Below are 25,194 nucleotides of genomic sequence, written 5' to 3'. Positions count from 1 at the left end.
TAAATCATGAGTTAATTCAGTTTTCATATCGCTCAAAGATTCCTTAAGTGAAGACATATCATTAGACATTTTTAGCATTTCGGATTTCAACTCACACATATGAGCGGATAATTTAGTATCAATTTTTGTCTCTAATCCGGTAATCACTGCCATCTTAGTGTCAATTTTTGTCTCTAATCCTGTGATTACTGCCATTTTAGTGTCAATTCTAGTTTCCAATCCAGTAATCAGTGTTTTTAGAGTTTCCAGAAGTGGACCCCCACTGATTTCGATTGTCGGTACACTTTTTACTCCTCTATCCTCCTTATTAGCAACGCTTGCACCTTCACTAACTTCATCATTTAAACTTATTTCTCTTTGTGCTTGACAATTTAAACAATACCAGCTACCATCATTTTCTTTCAATATTTCAAGTTCTTCTGACGATAGTTGCACACAATTTGTATGGAACCAATTTCCACAACTTTCACAGTTTATTGATATATTATTAGCAGAATCACCTGTACTTTCACAACAACTATGTTTCTCAGGTGCATGTCGATCTACACTCGACTTACTAAGACTCATATTTTTTTTTCATATCATATCGGCTACACATCTCAAACATTCCCCAACAAAATCTCCACCAATGAGTAATTAACAAGACCTCATTTGAGAAAGCAACAGCTTTATAAATTCTAAGAACGGTAGTACATATCTTAGTTATAACTTCCGAAATATACAAATCCTAAAGCTGAAGGTCGCCAATTTTGTAACGGTTACTTTTTCACGTCATAAAAAAATGAAAAAGAAACAACATAAGTTCAATATTTTCTAGCTGAGATATTCGATTTTTTTTATATCGGTTTTGTTTAAAAAAAACTATTTTTCCCAGTTTATTATTCAACGCATTCTGACTCGTCTTCCAGAGTCCTTCTAAGATAGTACCCGCACGTTAGAACCTATAAAGCATTATTTGTTTACTTACGCTCAACTACCATGATTATTTGATTTAACTTGTTTATAAGGCTAAATTATGTAGTCCCACTTTATATCAGCGATCTCGTTTATTATTTTTCAGATAACGACATACAGGAGAGAAAAGAAAAGAAATTTTGACATTATTAGCAATATAGCTTACATCAAATGTCATCTGATTTTTTTTAAAAAAATGTATATATATATATATATATATACGTCCAACAACATAATTACAAGATTTCAAAAAAAATTAAATCTGTATTCTTTTGACAGTAAAATAAAATTATACAGTTCATGTTATCTGTTTTGTTTCTATAAGTACCTCATTGTAGTATCACATAAAGCGAACTTTGATGCTATTCTAGACTGATTTACAATCAGTCTAAACGTAAGCTAAATATGGCACATTGCAATGTGAAAAAAAAAATACAGTACATTGTAATTCTCCTTCTTTCACAAGATCCTTATTTCATGACTCCTCATGAATATGCTATTAACAATTAGGCTGTCCTTATCAAAATATCGGTTTATATGATACTACAATGAGGTACTTATAGAAACAAAACAGATAACATGAACTGTATAATTTTATTTTACTGTCAAAAGAATACAGATTTAATTTTTTTTGAAATCTTGTAATTATGTTGTTGGACGTATATATATATATATATACATTTTTTTAAAAAAAATCAGATGACATTTGATGTAAGCTATATTGCTAATAATGTCAAAATTTCTTTTCTTTTCTCTCCTGTATGTCGTTATCTGAAAAATAATAAACGAGATCGCTGATATAAAGTGGGACTACATAATTTAGCCTTATAAACAAGTTAAATCAAATAATCATGGTAGTTGAGCGTAAGTAAACAAATAATGCTTTATAGGTTCTAACGTGCGGGTACTATCTTAGAAGGACTCTGGAAGACGAGTCAGAATGCGTTGAATAATAAACTGGGAAAAATAGTTTTTTTTAAACAAAACCGATATAAAAAAAATCGAATATCTCAGCTAGAAAATATTGAACTTATGTTGTTTCTTTTTCATTTTTTTATGACGTGAAAAAGTAACCGTTACACTTGCCGAGGCCGAATTACATGCAAGGTCATCCGCGCAAAAATTAATTTACAAAGAATAGTAACGCTCGACTTTAATGTACGACATATTGTCAACCATATGATTGGAAGAAAGTACTGTGGAGTGATGAAGGCACGTTCGATGGAATTTAGTATATCTATAGTTGAAACATTGAGTAGGTTGCTACTTCACGTCAGACATGATGATGGATAAAGAAAGGAGTGTCAGAATGTGTAATTGTTTTTAAGTAATTCACGTACAAAGTCCTACGAATACATCTGTGAATAGGAATATCTTGTAGCATGTAATTCTCGTTTTCGCCTTCCTACAGCAGTAATCCTTGTGGCAGGGCTGTAGCGACATATCGGTGGATGTCCGCTGATATGGTCAGCCAAGCTACGTGTAATGGAGCCTTCAATGTAATGACGGAAGTGAGGTTCTCGAGAGGCTGGACGAACCATTCCACGTATCCCACAGGTGTTCAATGCGGATGACATCAGAGAAGTTTGGAGATCATACAGAGGCTGATCCGTTTCCACCCCAATAACTTGCAGACAGCAACACCTATCAAACCGGGGTTTACAGAGCAATAAAACTGTATTACATCATGTCAGATTAGCACGATAAATGGCCTCTGGAAAAGCTGTAAACAGAAGTTGGTCAATATACCACTTGTACAGCTGCAATGGAAACTGTGACGTCATGCAGTATTCCACATCAATGTCCATCATATCAAGAATGATTAATGGTGGCGTAGTTTATACCTTAAGTAAACAACTTCAATTTGTTTGGATGGAAACGGATTAGTGTTTGTAGAACTTTCTGGAAGTGCGCACAAGACACCACCTTCAGGTTCATTGCTTAGTTTGGTCTCAATATATAATGAAAAATTTACATGTTTTAGTAATTTCTGTAGGAATGAAAATAACTATTTTTGAAATATGAAGGGTGATGCATAGTCCAAATAAGTATTGTGCGTTTTCCAAATCTAACTAAGAAACAAGTCCGCGGAAAATCTTAAACGTCGATCTGTAGATGATTAATATTTTGCCATTTAACTCTTGGTGGTGGCGCCACTTTGGATTAATACAAATGCTCTACTTTGCAAGCAAGAACATAGCCCAATGATTCATCTCAACTCATGAACTTCAAATAAGATCACTAGAAAAGTAATATCTCAAACAAAAGGCTGTGAAATGTACAGAAACCAATTAACAGTGTCATTAATTGTTTAAGACCCAGGTGAAACTGATGACTCAAAACATATCTACTGCCTAGAGAAATACATTCAAAGTACATGATTGGATAAGACTGACAGAGCATTCACTCGACCCAAAAAAATAGATTAATTAAAATACTCTACCGTAGTCCAGTACCTCGCCTGATTCAAATATTTCAAGTGAGAACACTAGGTGAGTGCACCCGCAAAGAAACAACTAAGCAGTATCAATATTGAGCTTGGTCTCAGTTGTGACTAGCGGTGAAAAATATCCCGTGTAACAGGGTGCTTGAAATTAATTGTTACATACAGACTGCACGGGCAAGAGCGCCATCTGAAATTGCATTTGTGTGTCAATATGGACTAAAATAAATATGCTTTGCTAGCAAGAACAGGTAGGGTAGACTCGATATAAGACGTTTTTAATTGATGCGTACTGGAAAGAAATACAATGTACATTAAGTTAGGGCTTGGCACTTGGATGAAATTACACGCAACGAATGGATTTTATATCTAATGTGTTGTGGTAGCTCTCAGTCAGATATGTTGTTAAGTCTGACTGGTCACAGTAGGTTCAATTCCTCCCTACATTCTTTTTAATTATGATACACTTTGCCATTTCCGCGTTAATAGTTATTTCACTCGTACATTAACCTTTTATTTTTTGTGACATGATCCGAAAAGAGGATCCTAAAATTGCTGTTTCAGAATGAATTATACTATGAGTTAATAAGGTTTCCGGTTGGCGAGTGTTCAAAGGTGGTGTAACGAAATGATAGTGAGGACTGTACCCACTATTCATGTGGCATAGAAAAAGAAAAATACTGACATGTCCACACGCACATAAACTGTACCTTCCATCTATTTTGTTTGCACTCTGTGCAAAAAAAAAAAAAAAAAAAAAAAAAAAAAAAAAAAAAGTTTAACAACAACAAAAATTAAATTTATTGTATATGCTAATTGGAGGAAATGTGACCGGCGTGCCTTTTGTTATGAGCGGTCCAGGGTTTGATTTCTGGTGGGGACACTCGATTGAAAAGGCGTAAAAACTTTTTCAGGCTAGTCATCCTAAATTAATGTCATTAAATTTTCTTCTCGACCAACCAAATGTCGAGATGGTACCTAACATAATGATTCCAAGGCCGTTTCCTTCCTTTCTCTCCAATCTCCGGTTAATGTGATCGCCGAGTGACGTCACCTTCATACAGACAGGCTAATATGACCATAGATGCTAAAAATCCAGAACTTGAATTTCTAACCTAACTTCAGTGCAGGAAATAACCGATTTTATGTCTCACCAATTTCTCTATAAGTACAAATTAAATTATACGCAAATAGTAGAAAGGGAGACCTGAGTTCGATGCGCAACGTGGTCGTGTATTTACTTTCTTCTTTGAGTATCATTCAATTTATTACCTGATAAGCGTTAAAAAAGGGGAAAGGGAGTGAGAATGAAGAGTACGGGTAGAATTTCAAAGAATCCTTTGAAAGTAATAGGAAACCCATAAGTGAGACTATTATACAGTTCTTCAAGTCAGACTTCATCATCATCTCACTGTAACATAAATGAAAAGAATTCTTAAGAACTGTACTTACCCTCAGTAGCCACGTAAGCACCGATTCTCTATAAGGAACAAATATTTTCTTTTTGCCATTTGCATTCTCTGCTAAAGCACTTATTACCTTTCCTAAGGTAAGCAGCGATTTGTTGATGTAAACACCTTCCTGAAACAAATATAGAAAATCTTTCTCAGAAAAAGTACTAGGATATAGGATATACTTAATGCTAAATTCGAGTGCGGCGAAGCGGTCATTAGTGTACTTTCCTCCTAAACAAGAGGCCCAATGTTTACCGCATAGTAAGACGACACAAAGGTTTCTTGATAACTATTATGAAAATTTTTGAGGAAACATGCAATGTTTTGTACATGGAATTGCCTGTAAAAGCCTGTCAGATTTTGACTGGCATTATACAGGCGCCTGTTTCGGCGAAAACACATGTAAAGAAAATATTACAGGCACATTGTCTCCAGGTGTTATGCATGTCGAAAAAGTATTAAACTTCTGTTGGAAATTTTGCACAGAAACATGCATTGTACAGAGCCTGTACATTAAAATGAGAACATGCAATGTACACGTAGTCACTCACATGCAAGTAAATGGAGGGAATATGTGTATATAAAGTACTTTGAATAAATTGAAAAAAATGAAATGAAATCTTTATTTTACGTCCCACGCTTATGCCGGTTAGGCTAAAGGAGACGGTGATGATGAGTAATGAATGAAATAGTGGAATGAAGAAGGTGGGAGGAAACGGGAGAACCCCGAGAAAACCCACGCACACGATGTTTGTCCACCACAAAGTCCACTTGGCGGACTTTGAATAAATTGTTGATAACATTCGCAATACAGTAAGAATGAAAAGTACAAGGAAGGTGCCTGTTTGTCAACATGTAATATACATATGTGACATTCGTATTACATGTAAATACCATGTATTAGCGTGTAGCATGGAAAACGCATGATGTAGAATATGTTATTTTACATTTATCATTTTCGTGTACATGCGAAGTGTACAACTTCCCTACGTGCAGTCTACAGGCAATATACAGGTGAACGGGAACATGCAATGATCATGATTGCCAATAAATGGATTACACAGATACGTGTGGTGAACAAGGTGGATTGGAGCTAAACATTCACGTTATAAGCATAGGAGACACACAATATTCAGGCACAAGTCTCCAATTCGACATTCACTATGCAAGGTCCTGACACATGGGATTACAACTGAATACATTGCCTGTATTATCTCCGTGTACATGCGAAGTGTGAACCCACTTATATGTAATGTACAGGCAAAGTGCAGATAAACGGAAAATGCAATGATCATGATTGCTAATAAATGGGTTAAACAGGTGTAGGAAACATGTAATATTCAGGCACCAGTCTCCAGTTTGTCATGCACATATGCAAGGTCCTGACACATGTATAGTACATTGGAATAGAATTGCACACATTGCCTGTAACGTGTAAAGTGTGAACTCACCTACATGCAGTGTACAGGCAATGCACAGATGAATGAAAACATGCAATGATCATGACTGCCAATAAATGGATTAAACAAATACGTGTAGTGAGTAAATAGCTTGAACAGATAAATGCGATGGACAAGGTTGATTGGAATGAAACATTCACGTTACAGGCGTAGGGAATATGCAATATCCAGACAAAGTCTCCACTTTGACACACACATATGCAAGGTGCTGACACATATATACAGAGGCGTGCGCAGACCCTTGGATTAAATGGATCAAATAGTAGTATAATCCTTAAAGTATGCAGTCTACATTCTAGTAGGCTAACACCTGTATTTAACATGTCAATTTCATTTTTAACAAATGAAAAGCAGCTGTCGTCAGATTCGCATCAGGTAACGTATATGTCAACTACATGGAATATGCCGGTTACGTCTCTCTACATGTTGTTTACACGCCGTTGTAAGGTTGCAACCCTATCAACATGAAAACTACCTGTTTCCGTGAAATGAACATGCAATAATCTTTAAACAAAATCATACCTGTCTCATGCGTTTAAAAGTGTTCCATTTTTAGGCGCATGTACAGGGGCCTGTAAAAATATGCCTGTTTATGCATGTTTCACAGGCGCCTGTAAACCTGCATTTTCTGTCTGGGAATCAGTAATAATAAAATAGTAATATCTGTAGTAATATCATCATTCTCATGAAAGTAGTCTAACTTATTCAATTATCAGCACCTGAAGTAAAGTTGCAAACACCGCAACTAAGTCCGTGAAATATAGTGAAAAATTTACGTATATGCGTCCTAAAAAATCTGTAGAAGGCTATAAACAGTTCCTTAGATCCACTGTCGACTTCAATATGCGTGAAAAACTAAAGCTGTTTAATCTACCACATTGCGTAATTACCTTCACTTATAAGATAATGGAAAGATATATACAAATAGAGTAGATAGATCCTTGATACACTATATACAGACAAAAGTGTTTACCTTATTGATTCCTTAAAACTGAAGAAAAGTGAACATGTGATTAAACTTTCATAAAGGGTATTTACTTCAGAAGGAAACGACAGCTGTATGTACAACTGAATAACTTTGTTGCATATATATAAAATTAAGTTTATTTTCAAACCTACAACTGTACTTTAAGAAGAAACGACTACTACTTTTATCAGTATATAATATGCACTTAATATCTTTCAGCCATTTTTTCGTGAAACATAACTTCAAATGCATTTTTGTTCAGGCTTTTCACTTACAACAGTTAAGTATTAGTCACACTTTTTCACTGTTTCAAATTTTATTGTGTGTATACGCGTATATCCATAGAGAATATGATATTTTAAAAAAAATGATCGAATGACAATTCTAACTTTGCTTAGAAAACAAAAAAAGAAAGAAAGAATAAAAAAATTCAACAATTGTGTTTCTGAACTGCTCATTTTGAGTCACCACATTATTAAACACACATTGTTCAAAAGAACATTAGTAAAACAACTGAAATACTTACTCTTAATCTATCTCCACTTGCACGCATCTGAGCAACCCTTTCACTTCCAGCTAAATCCACAAGATTAATTTTACATCGTCTGCTTAGTTCATGAGCCTCACCTTCAATATTTTCTTCCTGTAAAGATAAGAGACGAATTAATAGGAAATTATGTACGAACTACAAGGTCTATTAAGAACCACGAAGAAATGTGTAATATCGGCTATCATTGCTTCAAAAGATATTGTCCAACTAATGTAATAAAACCGCCAACGCTGATCTACCGGTAAGATCACCGAAGTCAAACTGTGACAGGTTTGGCAAGAACTTGGATGAAAGACTATTGGAAAGAACCAAGTAGTGTTAGCAGAGGACGTTCACCCTGTACAGCAAGGATGACTGGGGAGCTATTTGAATGAAAATAGTAGTTCACTTCTGTCAGAAAAACCAGTAATGGCAACGGGAATCGCGATGCTGACCACCCATCCCTAAGGCCTGTTTGGCTTACGCTCTTGGGATATAAGTATAGAAAACTCTTTTAAAAGAAAAGAAAACTATGTTATAGCGATTTTATAATAAAAAGTAGTTACATACAATTTTACGCTTGTCATTCAACAGCTCATAATGTGAACTGAGAAAACAACTAATTTAGTGACAAGACGCATTTGCAGACACAAGACCAACATAGCAGTAAAATTAAGAATATATTTCGTTTGTGACTGATAAATGTTTCGATTCATTTCTTTTTACTTTCTGTAATACCACAATTTCCCAACCTAACCTTTCCAAGCGATCTGAAGAAAGCGGCAGAGGAAAAAGCCGCCGAAACTATTAGCTATAAGTGTCGAAAATAGAATTCATCTATCAGCATTGGTGAGTTCATATGTTAGCAGTACAGTTATCTCTTTTCGCTACTTATTTTTTCGGTTCTGAATTAACAAACTGCAATCAGTTCATAGGCAAAATTTGTGTTATTTTCAACATTCTATTTTTATTTAACAATAAAACTTATTCAAAAACTTAAGCTTGTACAAAATGGTATATATTAGCTGTCAAAGTAATACATTTTTCAGAACACTTTTTGTTTATAAAAAATGTCAAAGTGACTTACTTTCTCCAAGTATACCTCTGATGTAACATAACTTTATTTTTAGGTGTACCAAAGAATGACAATATATTTTATCTGGGAATAAACAAAAGTGCTACAATTATTTTAGATTCTACTAGTGAACATCTCAAAGTATTATTCGCCGGTGAACCGCAGAAAAATGTGACTGTCACTCGAAATAGTTATGAACCCAGTTACTTTATAAATACTATTAATTTTGGAATAATTGAGAAATATACAGAATGTAAGATGCTGTAAGTAAGAATGCATCTACGGTTAACTAGACGGTGGCAGGGAGCCGCTCAAATTCTCACCGGATTATTATATCAGAGCACTACTTGACGATGGTAAGTCCCTTAGATGTAATTAAAATGTACTTATTAAGTTCAATGTCTAATTATCAATAATGTATTTACCTGTATTTGTGTCAACACTACACTAAAGATTGAATGTGATCGAGAACTCTTTTCATTCATTCCGGTTGCTGCAGTAGCTCTTTGACGATTTCCAACACTAAGCCATCCCTGAAATATTGAATATAATAAATACTTATTCAAATCACAAATGACAATTATAATTATTGAAGATATAGATTTCCAGAAGGAGCACGAAACTTTCCAGTATACTAATAATGAAGAAAAAGGGGAGATCAACAGGGTCATTCCAGTGCAAAAAGTAAGGGTACTGAATGTTCATAATTGCATCTTCTACACCAGTCAGCTTATTTAATAGTCGTGTCAAATTTAATTACTATCTTCAATTTGTTCTCACAATATTAAAAGCTTTGCATCTCTTTTTATAATTGACCTTATTTCATTACTTCTATGTCTTAAGAATTTTGTAATTTAAAGATATAATAACTTGATTTAACACATCATGATGATTTGACAATGGCAGACGAAACCATTTAAATTTAGAAATTTTATGTAGCCCATGTGAAGTAGCAAAACTGTGCAATCACATTCACAAAACTCTAGTCAAGCATCCACTATCCTTTGAACAAGTTTTCAATCTCGTTTCAACAGAATGTTTCAATAAATTTAAACAAAGCAAAAATATTAAAATTGGCAAAGTTTCAATAGACATTTATAGTCATTTAGCCTTCCCTGCTGATCTAGTGGATAGTGTGCAGGCCTTTGGTGCACGTAGCCCCTGGTTCGATTCTTGATGGGAGAGCACAAAAATTTTAAATTCACTTTCATTAATCATCCCTCTCCTTTAGCCTAAAAGACATAAACGTGGGGCGTTAATCATTTTTGAATAGAATTTTATCATATAATAAGTAAATTATCACTTAATAGTGCATAAAGTTTTTTTATTAACATGAAACAAAATGGACAATTAAAATATTTTTCAGTGCAAATATTTAATACGTGGAAGGTGAGAGAATAGTTAAAGCATCCAAAAATAAGAATAATATGAGGCCAAGGTTGTGTGAACTGGAAAATAAACTTTCCCCACAACAAGCTATAACATAACACCTAGCTGACCTCGATATGTGCATCTGTGATCTAATCTATTGTTTGCAAGATAAGTTAAAAACAAAATATCTGGCGATGTTCTGGTGGACAAATACACGGATTTTCCAAAACTGAACAAAAAAACAAAAATAACTAACACTTTATATTTGTATACATAACAATAATATTTATCACAAAACTATTATTTGACTAGTCTAAGATTCAAAAATATAGTGCCAACTAGTTGTAACAAACAAGGACATTTACAAGTATAAAAAGATAAATTTTATAAACCAAGGATCAGTCATTCGGAATCATTCAACAATCATTCATTCGGCTTCCACCACTTCGGATTCACTTCGTTCCGTTCAGAGCTTCAACATGAAGTCTGTGAGTAGCTGTCGTCAGGACATTAAATATAAACTCAGAAAAAAAGTATAACTAATGTATGGTGTAGTATAACAAGCCAAAATTATCTATTAGCAATTTACATGCTTTTGTAGTTATTGTGTGCTTCTTTCTTTTAGTACCGTAATATATTTGTGCATTTGACTTATATGTAATTGTCTTTTATTCTAAATATTAATTAATTACATTATACATTTTTCTTCTTATTTTTATTCAATCTCTTTTATTCTACTGGGTAATGGTCTCCATGTGACAGGCAATATACTATAACTATAATCCCACTATACTACCCGTTCCATTATTGTGGTATACTAATACACTTTACCCATTACACCGTTAAGAATCAATTTTATATTTATTATTTTTTTATATATGTTAATTTACTCTGTCTGTGGATATAATAACGTAACTTTAAAGTATATATTACTTTAGAAAACAAGAAATAACATCAACGAATTGTGTAAGTCTGTGTAAAAATGTGCATGTGGAGTTAAAAAAAAAAAAAAAAAAAAAAAAAACTACCTGTAAGTTACATTTTGTGACAATAATTTAACTTTCGGTGATTCACCTCCCTGGCCAGAGGATGCTCATAATATCGATGATTCTCTTATTTGTGTATCCTAAGCCTTCATGTAAAAATATATTTGTAAAACCACCACCCTTTAGTGTTTACTCAGATTTCAAAAGAAAAATGTGAAGATTCACTTATTTTCTAATATTGCTGAACTGAAGGTATAAACTCATTGTCACCTTCCGTCTTTTACTACAAACCTGAGAACTAATGAATCTAACTCTCAGTGGATGAAAGCCAACCATTTTACTTCAGGAGTTGAAACGGTTATTTTTTAGTATAATACTATATTTTCACTTTCTGAATAATAATAATAATAATAACTCACTTGAATGAAACAGAATGCTATATACCTTGTTCATTAAAAAGTTCCATCGGATGATTACGACTATTCCAAAGGATTCTCTAACCTCTACGCTAAACTGCTACAGTAGGAAATGGCGTCTCTAATTGCTAACTACTGGAAAGCATTTAGTACTGTTTATTCATGATTTCACAATCCTATGTATGAAAAACCGACACTTTACAGAAACAAGCCACGTCGTGAACCACATAAACCTCCCCTACGAAGATTATGGAAGGATAGGAGTGCTGAATTTCGAGCTGTTTTTCTTAAATTAAGTCAGAAATTCTTTCAACAATTGGAAAAATGTTCAATTTGGTTTCAATGAAAAGTTTTAATCTATGGCGAATCGCTATAGAGTATGGATGCATATATATTTACTTAGGAAATCTTGAAAATGGAAAATGTTGGACATTTCTCTTTTACTATCTCTTTCTCTCTGTCTGCATACAGCGCTAATAAGATAAACTTGCACAAATTCTTTAATTTACCGGAAAGATAACAAAACGTAGTGTAACTAGGATTATTTAAGACTATACAAAAGGCAGTGATTTATTCACACACACACACATACACACACTCACACTCTCTCTCAAAATTCCTGAAGCATATTTCAATTTGAAATAACATTATTCCCTCTGATAACATATAATGGAGATTTGTAACTTTTATTTGTTATTCGAATATCCTCACTCTAAATCCAAGAAAAGATTTCTAACTTCAATATCAAAATGGAACAATAATTTGAACAGACTTATAAGATACGTATACATAGTTAAATACGTATATATTATACAGATAGTTATAAAAATAGTGTAAACTTTTGAGGAAAATTCAACTTATTACTTGGGTGTGAGACCACCGTTAGCCTGTAGATTAGCTTTCATTCGTCGTAAAACTTAGACATTTAAGTCATGTATGGTTCCAGAAGAATATTCTATCATTCCTGTACGGCACTCAGCTCCGTCAACGATGGAGGCGGATCTCCTCTAGAGTCTGAGATCCAAAAGCAGATCACAGTTGTCCAATAATGTTGAGATCTTGGAATTGGTGCCAAAGGAGGTTAGTTTATCCCGATATTTATGAAACTAGTCCTCAATAGCTCCAGCAGTATAAACTGGTAACTTGCTATCTTGGAAAATTGTGCCATTGACCTAAAACATGTGGACTTAGAATACATATGATCACCTAAAATCCACATAATCACTGACAGGAACGTTTCTATAAGCGTAAACACAAAAACCACGGAATATCAGGAAATTATGACCTACAGTTTTACAGAGCCTCTATCGTGTTTCACAGTAAAGAGGAACTCCCGACCCGTGTCCGCCTTATATACACACGTACTATTATTCGCAATCAGGTGAAAGAGAACTCATCAGACCATATTAAGCATTTCAAACCATTAGTGGCCCACTTTGCGTGTTCTCAGTACCATTTCTTCACCCAATAGCGTTATTTTTAATGATCAGCGGTTTGGAAACTGCAACCCGACCGCGGATGTTCAAGTTACACAAGTCGCGTTGGACTACTTTTCCGGGTTTTACCGGGTGGTGATTGACTTCCACGGTCACTTTTGCCACATTCGCCCCGTTGTCTTCGGTAATGACAATCACCAATGCTCAGTCTCTTCCTTCCACTATTAACTCTTCACCATTTTTTTTTTTTTTTTCATAAGTTTTGTAAGATGTCATCAACTTGGACACTCTTCCTCACAACATGCCGAACACACTGGCCACATTAAATAAACTTGCCTACCACATCACTCATAATGGTCAAGCGCTGCACACGCATCTCCACTGTTATCACTTCACACATCTTATGTTTCAAACTACAGGTTTCCATTATTATAATAGTGAGGGAATTGCAGTGACGGCACCGACAAACATCTTTAGTATCTGCACAACACCGGATCGTATCTATCAGAATTTGAAGTCAGATGTGTCTCTGTTGCCGTTTCTGTGCTTTTAGAGCTTATTTATTTTTAAAACTTAAGAGGACTTACTAACAAAATATTTGGTAGGGTATATTCCTTTGTACGGTAAGCAACAGAAGTTGAGGTTAAATATTGTTTATCTCTAACAGTTCTCAACCGTATTCATAGTCTTTACTTATTTTATTTTATTTTTTGGTGGAGGTGAAGGTCCTTTCGGACACCATCGGTAAAAATGTATAATAAGCTGGAAAAGTCAAATTGAGTGTGTTCATAACTTTTCTGGAATGTTTATCTTTACATATGGAAACAGAAAAGACAAAAATTGCGTCAACTGACTTCAACGCTAAACATGAAGTTAAATCTCTAGCATCTCCACCCTCTGTTTTCTGTATCATCTAGTACGAAACTAGTTATGATGGCAACTCTTACCAATGTCATAGCATAAGACTGTTCTTTTCTTTTGACATTAATGTACACGCAGATTAAAGTATCGTTCTAGCCACACAAGCTATTGATGAATATTCAGTTTATCATTCTTATAGAGTAAGGTTCAAAAAATAAACATGTTAAAAAAATCATGTGACGTACGGTGGTCTGCCATCGAATTTGGAAAATGCGTATTCAGCCTTAATACTTCTTCAGCTGAAAATACAAATCTTTCGAGATACGTGATCATTGTCCTGAAAATTCTACACATGTCTATTTCTACCATATTATAATTAAGTCTTTGCCAGTTTGTCAACGAAACTAAAAATTGATTGATTTTGATTGAGTTTTTTAATGTCCTTTTCAGCAGCGAGACTATATGAGACGGGACCTACTGATTAACGTGGAATCCGAACCACATGAGCTCCCGCTGGGAATCGAACCCGGGTCTCCCATGCAAAAGGCGCGTACGCTCACCGCTTAGTCACGAAGAAGCTCGAAACTAAAAATGATCGAATCAAATCTTGAAACTTTATTGACACATTTTTTTAACGTTTCGTTACTTCTAGAAGTGCTTTTATTTCAAACTTAAGAATAATTTAAATAACATGAACACTTACTTATTAAATATGAATACTTACTTGAACATCCTCATAGGAACGCACCCCATGAATAGATAAATCCACCACATACGGCCCGAATGAAGGATGTTCTCTTACTTTCAGAGGGGCCCGTTTGCCTTCAGGTCCTCCTAACAAGTCATGGATTTTCTCGTTGTATATCTCAAAATAACTTATTTCTACAGTCATATGTGATTTTCCACTTCCTTTTGGTACCATCATACCAACTCGTGAATCTTCTAATGATGCGATACGTTCAAACACTTCATGACAAAAACGAGGAATTATTCCGCTTTCTTTGCCTAAAACACCTGGTGATTCTTCATTATTTATGCCCATTAAGCTGAAACAAGTGAAGTTACATAGCAGTGTAAATAATAATAAAATATATTTATCTAATTAGTTAGATTAATATATTTTATCTAGTTCTAATGTGATTCAAAATAGCATATGTAGTTTAAAAGTTATACAGTATAACAATACCAATAATATAATCTTCACAGCTTTAGCTCAACACTTCTGTAGAAAAACTTCATTCACTAGCTTAATCATTCAGTATTTAATCAAACTTTATTCAATAAGAAATTTATTCACAGCTTTCAGGTGCATGAACTACGATAAGTATTATATTCTATTTGTATACTATTTATACTAGCTTTGGATCTATCTAGAATAAAGTGTTAGAAGAAACAGAAAAGAGAAAGGACAAAGAAAAAGTAACACAACAGATGATAGATATAACAAGTTGTTTAGTGCAATGGGAAACAAAGTTCTTTATACTTTGCGTCTAACTAAAAGTAGAATTTTGTAAAAATGAAAGATGTAAAGAAGATGATAACTTAATTTCTTTTTATTTTAGAAATATATTTGAGTTGTATATCTAGGATGAACCTTCATAATGTGTCTTTTGAAGACGTCAAGTTTCCGAAGTCGTTAAACCAATTGTTATTGATATGCAATTCTGCTTTGATAAGATTTTACTTATTCACAGTTAATACGTGTATATTCTAATAATGAACAATAAATATAGTGATACACTGCATTTACATGAAGATATAAATATTATAAAACACAAAAGGAAAGTGTAATTTAACCGGAATATATAATACTTCTTTCACTTTTTCTGCCTTTACGCAATTTTCTTTAATGCAAAATTATAAAACTACAAAAAGAGAAAATAATAATTTACAGAAGTTGAAAGCATCCATACGAATAACTAGAATTCACGTCTAGAATAACTAGAGTTCTAACAGAACAGCCTTTGGAAAGGAAATCTTTTGATACATTGTGAAGGTGGAAGGCTAATGCAGTGAAATTCGTATGAAAAAAAAAAAAAAAATACCTGTAACTTTTACCGGATCCAGTTTGGCCATAGGCAACCAAACATGCATTATAGCCCTCAAAGGCTTTATCGACCAACGGTTGCGCCATAGCAGAAAATACTGTTTCTTGGTTTGCATACTGCGAGTTCCCAGGATCATACGACCAAAAACAGTAATCATACGAAAAGGAATGAGAAACTCCTCCTCCGTAGTTTACTGTGATTTCATTGTCTTCCATTTTCACTGTGCATGTAACAGATGCATCATCCTTCTCTCTGCAATAAAGAATGCATTCACTACATTTCAGTCTCAATGTTTCTTCCACCTCATTACAATTCATACAAGGTCTATAGTAAAAATACTAATGAAAAATAAAGAAAAAGGAATACAGAGGTTGCTCAGTCTACATTTGGCCAATTTCGACTTACCTAAATATTTAGAAGAATCCGTGGAGCCAGGTCCGTAAGTGCTCCATGTGTTTCCCTTGGTTCGTAACAATAGCCCGACAGCGTAATTTCCACTGTAATAGGCTTCTCCGAAGAACTGGGAGGGGAATCTTGTCCCATTCCCTTTGCACAGTTTTCCAAAGTCCTTCCACAGTTGTCACACGCCGTTTTCCCAAAGCCCGCTTCAGCAATCCAAATCCACAATAGTCATAGGACTTGCATCTGGAGATTTAACAGGTACCTTAAGGTATCACCTGTATACCACTTGCCTCCTCCATCTCCCTGTAGAATGCGAGGGACGATCGTGAGGTATGTGACGAGGCCTTGTCCATGTGAATGCGCACCAGATTGGCGTCATTTCCGTACATTGTTGGAATCTCATACTCGTAGATCGCCCGCATGATCTGCTCCTGAAAATACTGCGAATTTATTTTGTAGTTCTTCGCCACCCTACGAATCTTCAGTTTACCTCGGTAACAGTAGCCAGTAACGATCATGAACCCTTTTGGGAAAGATTCTTTACAGACACGGACCCACCTTTTGAAGTTCTTGGCGTCTTTCTCTCGGTACATGATGGCTCTCGGTTTGCCACAGTCGGAAAGGTAAATCAATGCTTCATCGAACGTTTCGACGTACATCCACCTTTGTTTTGCCAGATGCCGTTCGTGCAGCTTCCGGGCGTTACTTTCGTTCCTTTTGGTGGGCATTTGTGAGAAGATGGCCGCGAGCTTTCATGACTTTTTCCAGCTTGAGTTGATGGTGTAACGTCCGGCTCACAGTCCCCAAAGACACGTCAAGACGATTAGCCATACACCTTTGTGTTGGCGGATTTTCTTGCATTGTCATTTTGCGAAGTTTCCTCTGCATGGTGGAGGTGGCCTTGGTGCTTTGTCGCTTCCTAGGCAACTTCGTTGGTGATCCAAATGGTGGAGCTTCGTTGCCCTTATACTTTTTAATAACATTTTTTATTCCACTTAAACTGATGTTGCAACCATTCTTCTTGCAATGTTTTCTAATGACAGAAACACTAAAGTAGGCGTCATAAAGAGCCGCAACATAGCCTTCCCAAACCATTGCCGGCATTTTGGTCACAGAGCGGAAACCCACACACTTGGAAACAAATTTAACACAATACTTACAACGATGGTCCTGTTTTGTGCGTTATTGTCGTCCGCGTGGAAAAACAACGCCGTTCCCAGGAAGCCACTGCACAACACTGCAGGACGCCACGAACCAGGTCGGGTGAGTCCATTTTGCCCGGGACGGGGAAGGAAAGAAATCGGCCAAACGTAGGCTGAACAACCTCTGTAGAAAGACTTCAGCAACAATTTGCAAATATTTATTCAAAAATTAAGTTTTGTATTACTAATCGCCTCACTATTTAAATTTTATTTTTCAAGTACTTGATCATAACATTATTTTTAAACACAGCATCTTAAAACCAGCTAGCATAATCAAGTGGTCAGAGATGCCAATTAATGAGCTTAAGACGTAGCAATCACAGGTCAAGCGTCTAAGGTGTAATTATATCATTATTAATACCTCGTCGTCTCTTAAACATTGTGTGGCACAAACACAGAAAGTACAACTCAAAACTATAAGCAGAAATGCCTTCTATATAGGACAACACACCCAAATATGTTTCATGAAATTTTAACGAATTATGAAAACGTAAATGCGAGAATATTCTCTATGAATTTTCTTTCTTTCTCTCTCTCTCTCTTACCTCGATCCAGTTTACTGTTCTTTTATTATTAAATAAAACATTACTTACTACAGTTCAAATTATGTGAAAATTGTAATACAAAAACCGATACGTGTAAGTAAAATGAAACTTACACCACAGATTTGTTAAATGTTCATAAAGGAATGATTATAATTTGAGAACTGTACAACCCCTCTAGAGTTGATGAATTTATTTTATAGAGTGAATTCTCTACATGCTGCAATCAGAGCCTCCAAACGCCTGGCAGCAAATAACCAGAGAAATCGCTTGTCTCGATGTTTGTATGCTAGTCGACAAGACATCGACCCTGTCTACTGCAGGACCATAACGAAGAATTTCCCAACTAACCATACACCACATACGTCTGTCGATAATGTATGTCATGGGAGCAGAGGTACCTGTCGTTCCCTTGAAGAAGGCTTGCACATTCCAAAACACATGTGGCCGCGCATTGTCGTACAGAGGTCGTGGCCGCGCAAAACTACGATTTCAAGGAATACATTTATATATTCTGTTCGAAAGTTAGCAATTGAGTTGTAGCTTGAGGTCAGTAGTGCTTTCCCCAGTAAGAAGTGGTATGAAGGGTTTATGAAGAGACACCTTAACATCAGAGAGAGAATGTCCCAAAGGAAGCAAAGCAAGAAGTTATGAATACTCGTAATCCATCTCAAGGAAAAGTATCATGTCCAGCACAGATGATTCCTTGCAGCAATCTACGCATGATATCTTGATAATCCCACCAGAAACTTCAACTACGCCGTCTTCTGAACTTTAAGAAGTAAGCGATAGTCCACAGTCAGCCGTAGTTCTCAAATCTTGCACATCAGAAGCTAAAGCAACATTAAACATTCCAAAGCCATCAACCAGCATAAACCATCAACCAGCCTTCACCATTCAAGAAAGCTATATTCTGGCCATGTGATACTCAATCAATAAAAGTTGAAAGAAAGAAGGAATAATTTCCAGCTGCGGTAACATCTCCTCAAATAATGGAATATTTTAAGAAGAAGAAACGTCAACTGAAATTAAGAAAGGAACAAAGGAACTCTGCAAGAGAATTTAAGAAGGTTGTTCCAAGTAAGGACATAGCGAGAAAAGCTACACAGAAAAGAAAGAAGAAACTGGAAGTGAGTGATTCTGGAATGAAGGGCACTTCAGATGAAGGTGCGATGTCTTTTGAAGACAGTGATTCAGAATGGAACGATGATGACTCTGATAATCTGTCAATTGACAGTGTCAGTAACGGTAAGGGGATTACATAATTGCAGAATTTGTAGGGGGAGCCGAAATACTTCCAAGTTCACCTACCTTTGTGTTGTTCAAGAGATTCTGGGAGAAGAAGTAATCAAAGTAATCCGATTGAAAAGCATTGATAATAGTAAAAAATATATATATATATATATATATATATATATTGTAAATGAAAAAATATTTCATTATTACAGGGAGTCAAATAATTGATTTTGTCCCGACTCCAGACCTCTCAATGACGGGAAAAAGAATCAGATATGTTTTCCAGAAGCCTGTTAATAACATGAAGGAAATTTAGGTCTTCCATAAGTATCATCTGTTAAAATGTCTTAAGATAATATAAAAGGCATTCTTTTTAAATGTTCAGCACTTACTTTTGTTTTCTTTGCATTTTGTTTGGTTTTCTGGTATTTGTAAATTGGTTCAGTAACTACTCAGTTCAGAAATTTTTTTGTTCGTCTGATAATTTCTGGATAATAATAAAACAATATTTGAAGATAAGAAGTACTTACTATTATTAATAATGCCTACTTAATGTTTTATATGGATGTAACTGAAGGTGTTGAATTCAGGTATCGCAGCTGTCGAAACCAGGTAAAGTGTGTCGAATTCGGGTTAGATTGGCGAGTTCCAGTTTTATAAAAATTTTAAACATTAACAATTGATCTTCAAGTGACTTTTAGTATTAGTAAGGCCTCTTCAGTTTAAATCAAAAAATGGGTCAACACCGACCAATATTTTGGCCCAAATAAGCGATAGGGAATATTATTACATCAACCTATTTCAATAAACAACTTACTTCATGTTAAATGGCCGAACTCGCACTCCAACTACTAAATGACTAGCCTCTTCCTCATTCAGTCCTCCAGAATTCACGTTCCTTTTAGAACTGATATCAGCTATTTTAGGAGTCTCTAAGTGCACAGCACTGAAACATTCAGGAGTAGCTGGTGCTCTAGATAGATCAACTTCGCTATGGTATTTCTTAATCGAATTTCTACTAGGAGTATTCGGCAATGTAGAATGGCTCCTTCCTTGTAAAGGCGGTAATAAGCGCGATCTGGCACTCTCTCTTCTAACAAGTGATAATCGTGCATCACTTCTCCGAGGTGTTGTGGGGAGAGAGGATGGTGTTCTTTCAACAGTAGCCGATACCGTTCTATTCCTCAAGTGCTGGTACTTCACTAGCCCATTACTGGTCTGTCTTTCTTCTGTATTTTGCTCATTTACTGTCATAGCTCTTCTAGAAATGCTGGATGGTGGAGTAGCATATTTATTCAATCTTCCACTTTCACTTTGAGTGGTGGGTGTTCTCATATGTAGTGATGAGGGATAGGTTCTTCTGTCAACAGGTGATGCTGCGCTAATTTTACTTTGTCCTTTTACTGGAGTTACATTACTGCTGTGTTTGGTTAGCATTCTCTTGCCCAAAATCGGAGTAGTGTTTACCCTAAGTGAAAATAGAGAAAAAAGTATAAAATATATATAAATCTGTGAATGAACCATACAACAATTTCGTAACTAATAGAATATCAATTAAACTAAAAGCATGAAAATACGCAATTGGGCCGGTAAATGCATCAAGTTCTCCGGCTCACTGTGCTTCTTTTGAACTGTAGCTGTATAAATAGAAATTGAGTATCAGGTATTCTTGCTAAACAGAATTCGAGTATATACTTTAATTATATTAATTCTAGAAATTTCATCTGGGTACGAAATTTGGTTATCATCGGGATTCTTATTTCAGAAAAAACAAATCTGTCTATCCAGTCCATACGGATGAAAGGCCTGAGAGCCGAATTCCTCTTGATCTGATATGGACATAAGTTTGGAATCGCTGGACATAATGACACAAAATTTGGTATAAAATGAAGTGATTGGTGAAAAATCATTTAGCGGTGAAGTTTCAAGTTTGAGTTTTTGTGGTTTTTATATCTAACACCAAAGTTGAAGGACAGGACCTATTAAGTGAGTTCCTAATTATGACTTGAATCTCGTGCAGTTGGCAGGTGCACATAGCATGATGCAAGATCAACTTGACAGTATAGATCGTTTCCCAACATACTAACCTGTCTCCTGCTGAATTACAAGAACAACCATCGTAACGAACTGTGGAAAATTCATTTTGAAATGAGTAAATTTTGTTAACGATTTCCATGGAATTGAATGAATATATCGCTTTTGGGTGCGATAAAGTGATTTACGTAGTTAGGTCTAGACGTTTACCTAAATATTTTTGGGTGCGGAACTAACTACGTAAATCGATTAGAATGAATTTGGAAAATTCATAAACAGAGGGAAGGGGAAACGATTTTTCTAATGCTTTCCATTAAATGAGGTTCACCTACAATTTTTGAGTGCGAGAAAGTTATTATGGTTGAGTTTCCTATAATTTTCAAATATAGGTTATTGAGCAGTCCAGGTAACCAAAACGGAATAAGCATCGCTCTCAAGATGTGTGGCTTATCTGATGAAAGATTGGACAACGTACTAATTAACGCGCCGGCACAGTGAGCTGGAGAGACCAAGGTTTCACCAAATAGTCACATATTTTCATTTTCATTACATAGTATATTCACCTACAGAGAATTATCTATTAAAACAATCAATGGTTTCCTCTATTTTCTTATACACACAATAAAATTTCAGTGTCAAACTAGCTGATATGACTTTACAAATTCAATGTTATGAGCGTTTATGTATAAGTGGTGAAACGTGCAATTAGCTACACAAGTATTACTATGCATAAGTTAATATCAATTTTATTCTGGCACGCAAAGGAAATAATAAATGACAAACAAAATAATAAATGTCAGTGAGAGTCAGAAGTACGCAGAGTTAGATTCGAACAGCCTAAAAGGATGAATCATGATTAGATAAATCATCATTTTAGTCTTTATGGCTCGAATGTTCGGATTTGAAGAAAAAAAAATGTATGAGCTAGGCCACTAACTGTAAGCTAGTTGCAAAGAATCAAAATGAATAGAAATTACTCTAATCCGAATGAAAATACTGTTAACTCCTTACGTTCGATAAGGAAGAGCAAAAATCAATTGTTCCTATAATTTCTAGCACGATACGCATTTAGTCAGTTTAAAAAATCATCAACGTTTTAACTTCAATGAAGCTCTGGAATACTTCAAGATTGGTCGATTTGGAATTTTAAGTCCCTTTAACGTAAATCTATAGTTAAACTTGGGACCAGAACCACCTAATTTCCTATCAAGATTCGAACCAACGCCTCCGGCGCTCAAGGTGCGTACGCTAATTATATAGCAGCGAGGGAGTTCCCAATACTTCAAAAATATAGACAAGGAATATTCCCAGTACTATCAATTTTGTGCTGGATTACGGAATAAGGAAAACTAAAAATAGCAACTAGGACTAGACCTGAAAGGCATTCACCAGGTTATGGCTTATGCTGATGATTTCAACCTAATAGATAATGACATGAAGATAACAGAAAGAAATGCAGAGGTTTTATTAAACGTCTGCAGAGACATAGGTTTAGAAGGAAATGCAGAGAAAACTAAATACATGGAAATTCGCCGTGATCGTAATACTTCAAATTATTGATATGTTAAAATATCTAATAATATTTTAATCAGAGCGGACATTTTTAAATATCTAAGGTCTACATTAATAGACCAAAGCCATAACCACGAAAAAATTAAATGTCGCCTTAAAAATTAAATATCGGGAATTCGTGTTATTATTCAATCCAAACTCTTTTGTCCTCGCGAATTATATATAAAACGATAATTATGACTGTGGTTTTATGCCAAACATGGTCGCCTACCTTGAGAGAAGAACGAAGACCTAAAAATGTTTGAAAATAAAATCTTAAAGCAAATATTTGGACCAAGAGAGATAGGAATAGGAAATGACATAATCTTCATAACGAGGAACTGCATAATCTATATCGTTTACTAAACATTGTTAGGGTAATCAAGTCTATGAGGCTCAAGTGGTCAGGTCATGTAGTCAGAACGGAAGAAAGTAGAAACTTTCAAAATTTTAACTGGAAACCCAATCGGAAAAAGAACATTCAGAAGATCAAGGTCCAGATGGGAAGACAATATTACGGTAGATCTCACAGAAACAGGAATGTAAAGTAAAAACTGGCTAAGGACAAAAGTCAATGGAACAGTTTTGGAGAATACTGAATAACTTCAACAAATGGGAAGTATCATTATATTTAGAAATGTTCTTGTTTTGACATTTCTACATAACAGCGATGGATTCTCTGTGATGCAGGGTTTGCCCAAGTGGGCCCAGCCCGAAAAAACCCACCGGTTTTTTTCGGGTTGGACCCACCTGAAAAAACCCACTTTAAAACCCACCTGGGTTTTTGACCTATTTGTTAGTATATCATTGGTACAACTAAGGTGATCACATTGTAGGTGATTTTCATCAGATTTTAGACTTTCCTTGGGCGAATTAGAGGCTTTCACGTTAAGGTAGACAACAACATTCAACATACGACCTTTATAAAGTTCTGAATGCACTGAATGAATTAAAAAAAATACCTTAGCTTGAGATAGTTATAGAACAAATTAATGTATGGATTATGTTGATAGCCTATTTGAAGTAAAATTAACAATTTTGTACTTTAGAAAATATTTTCCATTCCGTGAATAGTGTGCTCGTCGACTCGGCGACAGCGAGGGACGTTATCATTCATACGTTTGACGGGTTTAAGGTCATAGGTGTCGGTACTAACAGTACATATGTAAATACATTAGTAAAACTATTAGTATTATTTCTTACCTTTGATGTAAAACACAAGTTTCTTCTACTAAAATTTGGTTTTCCAACAATAACAGTTTAGTTCAGTCATTTGTTGCTACTTTTCAAATAATTATTCTGTAGAATCAACACCAGCAATAGTGTAAAAATTCTTGTCAAAAAGAAGCTTAATGCTCGGGGTTCCGAAGACTATGTAACGCTTACTATTTCAAGTGCTGAGTTCAAATTTCCGTACTAGTGGAAGTTTTGATGTACACGCCGTGAAAGAAGTGCTTGGAAAATTAAACGCAGAAGGATCGGAAATGAATACTTCAACAATAAAACTATTTATTTTACGCTTAAGCCTGCTATACGTCCCGTAAATTTAGTCGTGTTTGGGAAATGTTTAATCCCGTTCCATTTCTGCTATCAATATCAGCTTATTCGAAAAGTGAAAAACAAAACAAACAAACAAAAAAATTGACATTGGCTGGAAATCCTGTAATTAGTGAATGAACAGTACGCTGTTGCACGTAACAGTTTCAAGGAAGTTATTACACCACCCTGTTCGACTTGATAGCGAGCGAAATTTGCAATGCTACTTTTTCTATTGCACTTGATGGAAACTCGGATACTCTCCGGAACATAAAAAAAAAAAAATGGCTTTGAGTGTTTCTACATTTGCAGACACAGGGAAGGTGACTGACCTTTTCTCCAGCAACACATTAGATAAGTTAACAAGAATTATAATCTTTTTCAGAGGCTAGGGTACAGAATTGTGCTTTGGTCCAGGTCTTAGAAAAATGTAAATCTGATCCTGACAGTTACACACGACACAAGGAGAAAAATCAGCTTTTCATCAGATTAAACTGACGAACGTAATTTTGGCAAATACAGTCATGTAAATAAATATTACTAAACGCGCGAAGAATATTGAAGGTAGATTGTACCACTGATTTAAATAATTTGCATATTGTTTTCCTGTAAAGCATTTTTATAGCATATTTTAAGTTTTTAGGCATCTTCAGTCCGTACAATTAATTGCAGGGTACGAAGAGAGAAAAGC

General features: G+C 35.1%; 1 protein-coding gene across 2 annotated transcripts in view; it reads right to left on the bottom strand.

Moving 5' to 3' along the window:
* Positions 1-25,194, bottom strand: part of neb (kinesin family member nebbish) — a 194,969-nt gene that overhangs the window by 157,461 nt on the left and 12,314 nt on the right. For both annotated transcript variants that reach the window (XM_081741070.1, XM_081741077.1), the window contains exons 3-8: positions 20,200-20,850; positions 15,998-16,252; positions 14,677-14,998; positions 9,308-9,415; positions 7,805-7,921; positions 4,850-4,978 (exon numbers count right to left, since the gene is read on the bottom strand). In XM_081741070.1, coding sequence (XP_081597196.1) covers positions 4,850-4,978; positions 7,805-7,921; positions 9,308-9,415; positions 14,677-14,998; positions 15,998-16,252; positions 20,200-20,850 — 1,582 coding nt within the window. The remainder of the gene's footprint in view (positions 1-4,849; positions 4,979-7,804; positions 7,922-9,307; positions 9,416-14,676; positions 14,999-15,997; positions 16,253-20,199; positions 20,851-25,194) is intronic.

This window comes from Thermobia domestica, chromosome 2, assembly GCF_964235325.1.
Source record: "Thermobia domestica chromosome 2, izTheDome1.hap1.1, whole genome shotgun sequence".
Lineage (NCBI taxonomy): Eukaryota > Metazoa > Arthropoda > Insecta > Zygentoma > Lepismatidae > Thermobia > Thermobia domestica.
Note: the sequence above shows the minus strand (reverse complement) of the source record. Positions and strands in the feature narration are given on the sequence as shown.